Source organism: Rhinoraja longicauda, chromosome 33 (assembly GCF_053455715.1).
Source record: "Rhinoraja longicauda isolate Sanriku21f chromosome 33, sRhiLon1.1, whole genome shotgun sequence".
NCBI classification, from domain to species: Eukaryota; Metazoa; Chordata; class Chondrichthyes; order Rajiformes; family Arhynchobatidae; genus Rhinoraja; species Rhinoraja longicauda.
In genome coordinates this window covers 5,951,335-5,963,800 of record NC_135985.1, presented here as the reverse complement: position 1 = coordinate 5,963,800, position 12,466 = coordinate 5,951,335, and the positions used below count along the sequence as shown (strand labels likewise).

At 40.0% G+C, this 12,466-nt stretch overlaps 1 protein-coding gene across 2 annotated transcripts in view; it reads right to left on the bottom strand.

The window, feature by feature from the left end:
• The window catches only part of galk2 (galactokinase 2), a 68,522-nt gene that overhangs the window by 16,397 nt on the left and 39,659 nt on the right, over window positions 1-12,466 (bottom strand). For both annotated transcript variants that reach the window (XM_078427300.1, XM_078427299.1), the window contains 2 exons: window positions 9,912-10,064; window positions 5,520-5,727 (listed from right to left, as the gene is read on the bottom strand). In XM_078427300.1, coding sequence (XP_078283426.1) covers window positions 5,520-5,727; window positions 9,912-10,064 — 361 coding nt within the window. The remainder of the gene's footprint in view (window positions 1-5,519; window positions 5,728-9,911; window positions 10,065-12,466) is intronic.

Here is a 12,466-nt window from a genome sequence, read left to right as displayed (position 1 = left end):
GCACACATTCAGCAGCCGCTGGCAATTTATATTCAGAGATGAAGAATGGGCACTTGCTAATGGAGAACAGATATCACCTGGCAGTCAGCAGCAATTACCAAGTAGGGAAGGGAGGACACTTGACACACCGGCCTCTTCAGCACTCTACTTTGACTTAGACGTTGGCTAATCTTGCCTCCCCATAAAAACCAAGTTCAGCCCAGAAGTCATAGTCTGGAACTTATAACCTCATTCTTATTACTACGTAATGATCCTTGTCAATTGTAGCCACACTAGTAATTTTAATAAAATAAAATTAGATTGTTTTGAAATAATTTTTGATCATTGCCTTTCAATAAAAACTCACCATCAAATACCACGTCTAGACTTTACATATCTACTATACAATGAACGGTGAGAGGTTAGCTCTGCTCTTATGCCTTGCATAAAGATTACTTGCATTGATTTAATACAGAGATCACAGTCTAAATTAAGCAGCTTATGTTATTTATTATCATACCATTTCAAGATGTTTTTTTAATCTATTTTTCGCAATGTATTCTTAAAAGGTATAACTTTGATTCAAACAGTGAATGCTTGGTACTTTATGGTATTCCAACAAAACTATGGAAAAGCTCCAGAGACCAGGCTTGATCCTGACTATTGGTGCTGCCTGTGTGGAGTTTGTATGTTCTCCCTGGGACCACGTTGGTTTGCTCCGGGTGCTCCAGTTTCCTCTGCACTCCAAAGACATATGGGTTTGTAGGTTAATTGGTTTCTGTAAATTGCCCCTTGTGTGTAGAATGTGAAAGTGGGATACCAGAGTACGTGTGCACAAATGGTGGGCCGAAGGGCCCATTTACACGCTGTAGCTCCAAACTACACTAAACTATGAATGAATAAAACCATTAAATACAACTAAGCAGAATTTCAATTATTGTTTGTATATGCAGTTGTAGTGTAGTCTCCCCACGGGTTGGGCCTCCTGATTCTGCTCCTATCACTTATGATAATGAATGTTCTTCTGCAGGAGCACCTCAGTCCTACTTCCCGCAAAATGCAACAGGTGTTAACTTGCCTTCACCCTAAGCAAAGAACCCTTGACATTAACACTAAGATCAAAATTCTTCTCGCTTGGTAGGTCAAACAGTTGTCTTTTTTTTAAAGAGTCATCCTCTCATTCTGGGTTCTGAAGATATACTTCATTTTGTTCCCGCTTAAACCATTACTATAAAAGATATCTGGAAAATTTGTACAAAACACACAATTTTCAGTAATTTACACCATTACGAGCAGATTTACAATCAATTCATTGTATGGCCCACCGTTGCCTATGACTGTTTTAGCTATAAATGAATATCACATATCTTGACCCGAAACGTCATCAGTCTGAAGAAGGGTCTCGACCCGAAACGTCACCCATTCCTTCTCTCCTGAGATGCTGCCTGACCTGCTGAGTTACTCCAGCATTTTGTGAATAAATACCTTCGATTTGTACCAGCATCTGCAGTTATTTTCTTATACTTATCACATATCAGCAATCTATAGCTTTACTTATTCTATATTGCTATTAGTCAATACCCACATATTATTAAATCAATTTTCAAAAATAGAAAGCAATTTTCTAGGAACAACTATTGGCTACTTTTGATCAGGAGTTAGAAGTTTAGGAAAATACAAGTAACCTTTAAGTGACGTTTCATAGCATAAACAAGGTTCCTTTCAAATAAATCATAATTAAAATGGTAGGACTACTGCATCAGCAATCAATATGATAGGGCATTATACAAAGAAAAATAGATCTCCAAGCATACAGACCAACATTTTTTATTAACTAATGCCAAAGAACAATATGAATCAATAATGTTATCGTAGTTTAGTTTAGTTTAGGGACACAGCTTGGAAACATGCCCCTCAGCCCTCCGAGTTCAAGCCGACCAATGATCACCAGTTCCATGCCATACCATCTTGGCATCCAACACAGTAGGGACAATTCTCAGAGGGCAATTAACCTGCGAACCTGCACGTCTTTGGAATGTGGAAGAAAACCAGGGAATCTGGAGAAAAACTACACAGTCACGGGGAGAACGTACAAACTCACCCAGACAGCACCCGAGGTCAGGATGGAATCCAGGTCTCTGGTGCTGTGAGGCAGTGGCCCTACCATGTACACCACTGCACTGCACATCTGTTTTTTTCCAAACAGGTAGTGCTACCATGGTATGGTTGTGATATCTGCTTGCATAACAAAATTTACTACATTTCAAAAACTTAAGTCAGATACCGTCGAATGTTTCAGTAACATTGTAGGATGAGATTTAAATTGATGACACAAATCTGCAACAATCTCCTAAATGAATGCCACCTGGTGGTGTTTACCTGCATGACATCTGAATGATTTAATGGGCAAAAGATCGACATTTGAATGAAGAAACAAGAAACTGCAGAAGCTGGGATCTTGAGCAAAAAACAAAGTGCAGAAGAAACTCAGCAGGATAATGGACAGATGATGTTTCAGGTTAGGACCTCTCTTCAGACTGTAGTAACCCTTCTTCACACGAGAGTCATTTAAAGGCCAGCTGGTCAGAATTCAGGACCAACATTTTCCTGCGAGGAAGATGTGGATGCAAAGTTCAGGAACATTGGATGATGAGAGACGTTGAAATTTAATCACAAACAAAATGAAGAATATGAAGATTATGGAGGCTGAAATTGGACAAGGCCTTTGGGGAACACAAAGGAATCAGGAGAGAGCTTAAACAAGGTACCAGGAGGGCTAAAAGCACGCATGAAACGTGCTCGGCAAGTTTAACTAAAGTGAATCCCAGGAAACTTCATACATACATTACGAACAAGGGAGTAACTAGGGAGAGGGTGGGACCACTCAAGGGCAAAGGACGAAATGGAGCCAGAGGCAGTAAGTGAGGTTCTAACGAATACTGTCCACTCCCTCCACAGATGCTGCCTGACCTGCCGAGTTCCTCCAGCACTTTGTCTTTCGCTCAAGATTACAGCATCTGCAGTTACTTGTCTCTTCATTCAAGTATAGTTCAGAGGAAGTAAGCATGGTACTAAATGATAACTTCACATCGGCAGTCACCAGGGAAAGGGACATGGAGGATTGAGAGACTAGGGATGGATCTGATTTCTGCATCACAGGAAAGAGAATTAATGAATGAATGATACTTTTTTGTCACATGTGACAAGTCAGAGTGATATTCTTTGTTTTGCATACCCAAGGTATAGAAAGAGTCACCACATAAAGGGCATGGACAAAGTTACAAAGTATTCCATTTTACACAAACCAGTTTTAGGTGAAGGCTGTGGAAAGAATGCAGAAGTGTTCCCCAGGATGTTGCCTGGATTAGAGAGTGTTAGCTGTAAGAAAAGGTTGGATAAACTTGGATTGCAGAGGAAGTGATGGAAGGAGATATGACACCAATGTTTAAGAGGCATTGAGACTGATATATGAACAGATAGGGGATAGGCAAAGGCCAGGTGCATGTGCAGCTTATATTGGCATCATAGTCAGCAGACATCATGGACAGAGGGCCTTTTCCTGTGCTGTATTGCTCCACGTTCTTCCTCACATCAGCTTAATTCTACTCAAAAGTGAAAGTGATAGAACTATTTACTAGCAATTATGGCTCAAAGTTAGATTTCACAGAATGTGAATACAACAACCAACCAGAGATAATTTCTTCTTACTGCTGCAACTTAATTAGTCAAATATTGGCCGCATTAATATACAGAGGAATCTTGAGATGCAAGTCCGAAAGTGCTGAAAGTGGCCATGGTTGCAAAGAAGGTAAATTGCATACTTATCCTTCATCTGTCAGGTCATAGGGAATAAAAGTTGGGAATTTTTGTTCCAGCTTAGGTGACGTTTGATGTAATCTGTACAGTTCTGGTAGCCACATGAGAGGAAGAGTGTGGAAGTTTTGGAGAGGGTGTAAAAGAAGTTGACCAGGATATTGATGGATTGGAGTGTGTTAGGTATAAGGAGAGGTTTGGCAAACTTGGATTGTTTTCAGTGGAGCATTAGAGACTGAATTATAGAAACATAGAAAATAGGTGCAGGAGTAGGCCATTCGGCCCTTTGAGACAGCACTGCCAGTCAATATGATCATGGCTGATCATCAAAAATTGACCTGATGGAAGCATATAAAATTATGAGAAGCACAGATAGGGTAGATGGTTGGAGTCTTTTCCCCAGGGTAACATGGTCAAATACTTGAGGGCATAGGTTTAAGATAGAGGGTGAAAGTTTAAAGGAGATGTACAAATCAAGTTTTGTTTTTTTTAGAGATTGGCTGGAGCATTGTGCCTGGAACACAATGCTAGGGCCGGTGGTAGAAGCAGATAAATCAGCAATGTTTAAGAGGCATTCAGACAAGGAATAGAGGGACACAGACCACCTGCAGGCACATGGGATTAGTTTAGATTGGCATCATGATCGGCATAGACATGGTGGGCTAAAGGACCTCGATGTTATGAATTTATCTACAACATTAGAAAGTGAAATTCACATTAAAATGCAGAAAATTAAACAAAACAAGGAAAAACTAATGGAAATGAAAGCACAATGGCTAAGTTATTGGACCAGCATTAGAGGACTGGACCATTGATCTCAAAACATATTCAAATCCTGCCATGGCAGATGGGAAATTTAATTCAAAATAATAAATTGAATAAATAGTTATCATTCATGGTGACACATGCAAGTTCTCACCGCCGCGGCTCATATGCAAATCAATTATTCACACTTAAGGTGAGGGGAATCTACAGGGAACCTTACTCCTGTATCCTCCCCACGCCTCCCTGCCCACGCCTCCCTGCCCACACGCACCTAAAGCTTATAAGGCATATTAAGCCAACATTTCCGAACTAATATTGAATCTTGTTCGGTAAAAGTTTTAAAAGTTATGAAACCATAGAAGGTGTAATTAAGATATAGATCAGCTCTAATCTATTTTAATGGTGAAACAGGGTAGAGGCCAGATTGCAGTAAATTGCATGACCTTCACTGCATTGACAAATATATTAATATAGATAGAGTCTGTTTTTTTTAGAAATTGTTGTTACAGTTTGATAAATACTTTAACATTTGTTTTTCAGTTTTGCTTTTTGATGTGATGAATTGAGTGAATTTGAGTATTTTGCTTGTGAAATAATAGCATGATAGGAATGCAACAAGATTGTTGCAATATTTAATTACTCATGAAGATAGACACAAAATCCTGGAGTAATCCAGCGGGACAGGCAACATCTCTGGATGGAAGGAATGGGTGACGTTTCAGGTCGAGAAAATCCTTTTTTCCAGAGATGCTGCCTGTCCTGCTGAGTTACTCCAGCATTTTGTGTTTATCTTCAGTGCAAAACAGGCATCTTCCCACACATTTAGTTACTCAAGACTCTCTAAACCAAAGGAATGCTATTAAACAAGATTTTACCAGCACCTCTGGACATGTGTGCCTACAAAATAAAGTTCAGGCCATAACACTACGAGTCAGAGTTTGACTGGGGACTCACTCACTCACCATCCTGTGTGTTCTGAGTGAGAATGATGCATAGTTCCTTCTGGCTGATACCAAGGCACTGACAAACCTCCTCCCTGCTGTAAGGCTCCGGGTGCAGCACTTGTTCCACAGTTGAAAGCATCGTCTCCAGATCCACTCCAAGCCCCTGCTGCAAGTCTCCCAGTCTTAAAGGTTTCTGCCACTCAAGCCCTTTTGCTTTTGCTAGGACCTAAATACCAAAAGAAGTCACACACCGTTAATATTACACGGAGAAACAAGGAACTGCAGATGCTGGAGTCTTGATTAAAAACACAAAGTGCTGGAGGATCTCGGGAGGTCAGGCAAGCATCTGTGGGGGGAATGGACAGGCGACATTTCAGGTCCAAACCATTCATCTGAAGCAGAAACGTTGTGGGTCCATTCCCTCTACAGATGCTGCCTGACCCACTGACAACGCAAACTGATGTGATAGGAGAGTTTGGGTGCCATTTTACAGCCCAGCTGCAGTTGGCAGCAAAGGCCTGTTGCAGCCATCTCCTCCTCTATTTCAGTCGCCCCGCGAACCGTCATCCATCTCCAAACCTCTTCATTAAGATTTCTATATTAATCTCTGTTTCACCACATAACTAAGCTCCTATTCATTGTATCAGCAGATTTCTTTTGCAGCCTTTCCATGTAACCTCAAACCGGGAATAATTTTATAATTCTGGCTTATCTGAGAGGGATAATTCTATTTTTTTTAAAATCCAGTACACATTTGGTTAGAAAAGTAGATAGGCAAGCAGTAGAGCTATTGGCTCTCAATAAATGCACTAGCGATTTGTCTCACTAAGTTAACCAAGTATGAAGATAGAATGTGTAGGAAGGAACTGCAGATGCCGGTTTAAACCAAGGATAGACACAAAAAGCTGGAGTAACTCAGCGGGTCAGGCAGCATCTCTGGAGAGAAGGAATGGGTGAGGTTTCGGGTCGAGACCCTCCTTCAGACATAAAGAATGTTCACATGGACATTATCATGGCGTTATGGATTTACCTGTAGTATTGGGAGCCACGACTTGACGTAGCAAAGGCAGAATACAAATACCTCCTCTTTAAGTTGCACAAAGTGAGATGTAGCAACCATACTGCTTATTTATTTATCATACTACAATACCATTTATACCATTAGATTAGGAAGCTGGCCTGATTAGCGAAGGAAAAGGCATGATGTTATGAAGTAATAATTTACATTCCACAAATCAATAAGATTATTAAATGTTTGGAACAGGATTTTAACTGTTAGAGGCAGATTTCGGAGGAAAGAGCACATGTTGCTACCAGCAGCCTGTTATATTCTAATTCTTACCACACTAGCTTTCAGCTCTTCATCTCCATAAATGCAAGCTTATCCTTAACGCTGGTTGTTCAGAGATACAGCATGGAAACAGGCCCTTCGGCCCACAGAGCCATCCCACCATTGATCATGCATTCACACTACTTCTATGTTATCCTACTTTGTCACTCACTCCCCACACACCCGGGGCTATTTACCGAGGCCAATTATCCTACAAACCCGCATGTCTTTGGTATGTGGGAGGAAACTGGGGAACCAGGAGGAAACCCACGCAGACACAGGGGAATCGTGCAAACTCCACCCAGACAACATCCAAGGTCAGGTTCAAACCCAGTTATCTGGCGATGTGAGCCAGCAACTCTACCAACCGATCACTGTGCTGCCCTTTGTGCCACTGTGCCCAAACTAGCTCCTTCTCTATATGAGCAGCACCACAATTATAAAAAACTTCACCTTGTTTTAATGCTCCTTTCTAATCTCACTTTGCCTTAACCGTGTAACCTTCTCTAGCCTAGAAGCCTCCAGACGTTGCTTTCTTTTATTTCTAGCATGTTTTGCATCCATTTTGTCTTTCCATCATTGACAGCCATGTTTCCAACTATCTCAATCAGAAGTTGTGAAATCCGTCCACAAATTTTTCAGATACTCCCTTCCCTTTTAGTAAGTTTGTGAAGCACCTCTTTATTTAAGCACTTAGCCATCTCTCCAAGGTGCTTGGCACCATTTTGTTTGATAACTGTTCCTTCAAAGCAATTTACTGTGCTACATAAATGAAACCCACTGGTGCCTTTGAGTAGAGAATTACATAGAGACTAATTATTCTACAAATTCATTGGGAACAATCCCTGTATCTGGCTCACATGGATTTTAAACAGAATTATATCTACAGGGCATTTCCCAATTTCTCTCCTTTGATATTAAGATTACTGTCAGCATGCTCTTTACAACCTTCCTAATTTATTTATCCCAACAGTTCAAGAATAGCACCTCATCCAAGAGAATTATGAAACTGCACATATCACACTGCTAGCATTTTGAATACTTACCAGAACAATACAATAAAGCAATTCAAAATATGCAGAAAGTAACACGATTTCGGTTCCAGGAGATCCATCCAAACACATTCCTCTAGAGGCAGGTGTCTAATATTTGCAATCATCTTGATTCATGAGTTTCAAAAACGGACATCAAGAGGGGGTAGATGTTACCTCCGTGCCTCTCTCTCTGTCTAATTATGGTAGGCCATTGGTACTGTCAACTAATGCCAACTTTCGGGTTGTCTGGCAGCTTTCTGCATGTTGTACTGCCAATGATCACGTAAGCCTAAAGGTTAATGGGATGCCATAACATTGTTGGAAGGATGGGATGAGGCTCAACATTTTCAGGAATGCAGCCATCGGGGAAAAGGTGTGGGCCACTCCCTTCCTAATGCATGCATTCCGTTAGAAATTTAAGATGAAGTCATCAAATTTGCCAAATAAGAAATCAGTGAACAGTATGCAGCAAAGCACTGCTCATCTGAGAACCCTGTCATCACAAACAACTCAAGAGGAACCAGGTGCACAGACTGTCAGAGCTGCAGAAACTCTCAACAGCACAGGCATGGCAAACTCTTTCCTGAACAAAATGGCAAATCATTCATAATATTATGTATGGAGACATGCAATAATAATTATCTGGGTTCGATGTGTCCAATTTTCTTTGTGGCCAGGACATTGTTGGGTGGATGTCAGTATCGTAGATGTACTGAACAGTTTAGCTAAGCACGTTCCTTGTTCTGGAGCACCGATTTCCAGCACCACATTTAAAATGTTGTTGGGGTGGGGGAGACTACTAGAAGTTTCCAGAACTACTAGAAAATCACAGGGAAGAGAGATTCTGTCAGAATTCACATCCCTTCAGTTTATGGATTTCTATAGCAACACTTTTTTGGCAAACGGAATGTAGGAAAATTGTACATTTTGACAAGAAAGGAAACAATGGTATATTCTTTAAATTAAGTGAACTTGCAGAGTCCCAAGAAGTCAACCACATCTTCCAACAATTTGCTGATGATTGAAAGTAAACTGACAGGGTCATAATTATCCAGATCAGATATTATGAGGACAATACACATCATAGCTTCCCTAATTACCAATAGAACCTGCATTCTATTTTTTGTGACTCATGCGCTGTCAAAGGTTGACCACATTAGCCATTTCAGAACCCACAAAACCAGAGTGGAAGTATGTCATCCTTAATCCCTAAGAATTGATGAAGATGAAGTTAAAAAAGCACTGGTGAGAGACTGGTGAACATTAAGATGATGATGATGAAGATGACATCTTCTCAGACCCCTGACTAAGACCCCAGATCCCTCTCCATCCAGGCCTCCGCAAATTCTCATAATTTAGATCATGTTTTTTTTCCACTTTCCTATTAAAATGGACGATTTCACACTTTCTCACATTATATTCTATTTGTCAAACCTTTACCTATTCATTTAAGTGGGTCAGGCAGCATCTGTGTAGGGAATGGACAGGCGAAGTTTGGGGTCAGGCCCCTTCTTTGGTCTGATGGAGTAGGGGGGGCAGAAAGCCAGAATAGAGAGATGGGGCAGGACAAAGTCTGGCAAGTGATAGGTGGATACAGTTGAGGTGGGTTTGATTGGAGTAAGTGACAAAGGAGACAAAACCGTTCCAGCTAAAGAGAGAAGAGAAGTGAAATGTAAAGTCAAAGGGAAGGATACAAGTGGAAGGAGACAGGGAAGAGGGGGTAGTTAAAGGAAAATGAAGGACCCGGCAATGGGAGATGAGTATACAAAGCCTTTAGGCTTTTAACTAGACACGTATAGTTCTGAAATTTCAGTTTGATTTCTTTCAGGCAAAGGTGTTTGACTCACATTTTACTCCATGGAAAATTCTGAGCCATTAGTTAAACTGGTAGTATACAAAAAGCAAATGTAGTAAATGGGTCACATTACTGACACCATAAATGTAATGTGTTCTTTGGAATACCATGAGAAATACCATGAGAAATGATAATTATATAAAAGACAACTGTTGTTTGTCAGGAAGAGAAATAAAATTGAGCAGTGATACCTTGGCAGCAATTCGACACTCCACCACTCTGATATTGAAGTGAGTTGTTGCAGCTTTATTCATTTCTTTGCAGCTGTTCGCAATCACGAAAACTGCTCCGCTTGGAACCTTTACATTGGTGGCACGGAGTGGGTTGAATTCAATCAACTTGGCCTATGAAAGGTAAAATGGTCATTTGTAGATATGTAACTGCTAACACCATTCGACATGTACGTTCAGACCAAGCTGTAAGAAGCTTCGCGTTACATAACAACAATGTCACACGCACCTGCAATATTTGCAGATCATGACTCAGAGTATTTAATGGTAATAATCCCTTTCCCTTAAAGGTTAAAGGCAACTTGAGAACAAAATGAGGAAATAATTTCACACTGACTAGCTCTCTGTTAGCCAATCAGAAATTGGACAGGAATAAGGCCAGCGAGTCTGTTTTCATTAAAACAAAAGAAATGAAGTCGTGATTTCAGAAATGTTTACGAATATGAAGAGATGTCAAGAAGGCCACTCGATAATTCGCATAACATGAAAGCATCGACACATGATTATGCATAAATGATTTAGGACAGAGAAGAACAAAACTACAACGGAGAATTATGAAATCGCAAAAGTCAGCGATGGAAGCAGAGACCAAGTCTGCATTTAAGTTGGATAAGAGGCTGCAGGAAAGGGAAATAATGTAATTTGAAAACAAGGCTGGCTCGTTATTGCTTGGATGGAGGATGAACATTCATATGGATTGGCTGGGCTGTAAAGACAAATGTCCATACCGCAATTACTTCCATTTGATACACATGGACAGCTGTGGCAGTTCCACTCTGGTTTTTTCATTCACTTATGCTTAAAATTGTAAAGAGAGACCAGGATTATGCCCTACACCAGTGCTTCTTAAACTGGTGAATGGTTCACCCAAGGGCGAATGAAATTATTTTGGGTGAATGAAATTAGAGGGGTGAATGACTTCAGATATTTATTATAAGAAAATAATTGCAGATGCTGGTACAAATCGAAGGTATTTATTCACAAAATGCTGGAGTAGCTCAGCAGGTCAGGCAGCATCTCAGGAGAGAAGGAATGGGTGACGTTCTGGGTCGAGACCCTTCTTCAGACTGATATTTATTTATATATTTATTATATATATATATATTTATATATTCAGATATTTATTTATTTTTTCTCACAAGGGAGAATAAGACGAAAATGACCAAAAATCATAAGAAAATTTAGTCGAGGGTGAATGAAATTTTGTGATAAAGACTCAAGGGTGAATGACACCGAAATAGTTTAAGAAGCACTGCCCTACACGGTCAAACGGCCTCCCAAGTCACTCGTACATTAAGAATAAACAGCGCAGTTAGGCTCTGAAAGGAATGAGCACTGCATCATGAGTCAGCATTTTCAGTCGGAGAACAGAGGATGAAATAAAAAGATGCTTATGTGACAAAGTTTTGGCAGAACTGGGAAAAAAATGTTTTTATATTCCACATGTTCTTCTGAATCTGAATAAGAACATGGGCAAAGAACAGATGTACTTTGAGGATCCTGGCAGCCATGGGTGTTCCAAGCAATTATAAATTTTCAGCTGACCCAACGTTCCACTCCATGTGATTTAAATTATATGTTCGAAGATCACGCACTGCACGAATCTCAATTAAAAACATGAAAGAGAAGTACCGTGATTGCAAGGTTTGTAGATGGGATGCTTTCAGTTGGCAGAACGTCTGACTGTTGTACAACTTGCCAAGTCTTTTACAATAAGGTAATTGTGACTCCAGAAATATTTCTATTGAGTATCCCAATTGTGTACCAACCGAGGGATGTGTATATCACTCAGTCACTGCTGGTACTGCAATTGCATTAAATAATTAATTTGTACGTAGCAATCAAAAATTATTGCACATTCCAATGCAAAGATCACCCATAATAATCTTTTGAAGACTACTAGAGGGAAAATAAAAAACAAATTAAACTACAATTTAATGCAATCTCCTGGGACCTTGACTAGTTCTTAATAATTCAATTTTAAAAACAAATGCTGCTCAGCAAGCAGTTAAGAGATTATCATTTGTCAGTCCGTGTGAAATTCATGTACATGGTCTAATGACATTTCATCATGGATTCTATTTCACTCATGGTAACTCGCAAGGATAAATACTTCATAAAATAGTAGCCGTCCGTCAAATTTATTAAGCAATCACAGCATGTTGACACGGACAGACCACCTTCAAAGATGAGCATGATAACACAAAAATCTTCACGCTTCCTGGAGTATCGGTGACTTCACTTTCGTGTGCCTGCTACATGAAAAGACCATGGAATCAACAGCAAATTTTCCAATGATATGAACATACACTTATAAAGCTTGTGAACATCATTAGAGTTTGAATGGTTCCCTTCTGAAACCTAGTCATCACTTCTCTGGACAATCATTCAGCTGCAAAACTTTCTTCACTGCAGCTACCAAACAATTACCAACTTCATGAACTTATCCCTTCTATGAATATTTCACAGATCTACTGTACGTTAGAAATCTTCTGAAAATACATTTTACTACTTGC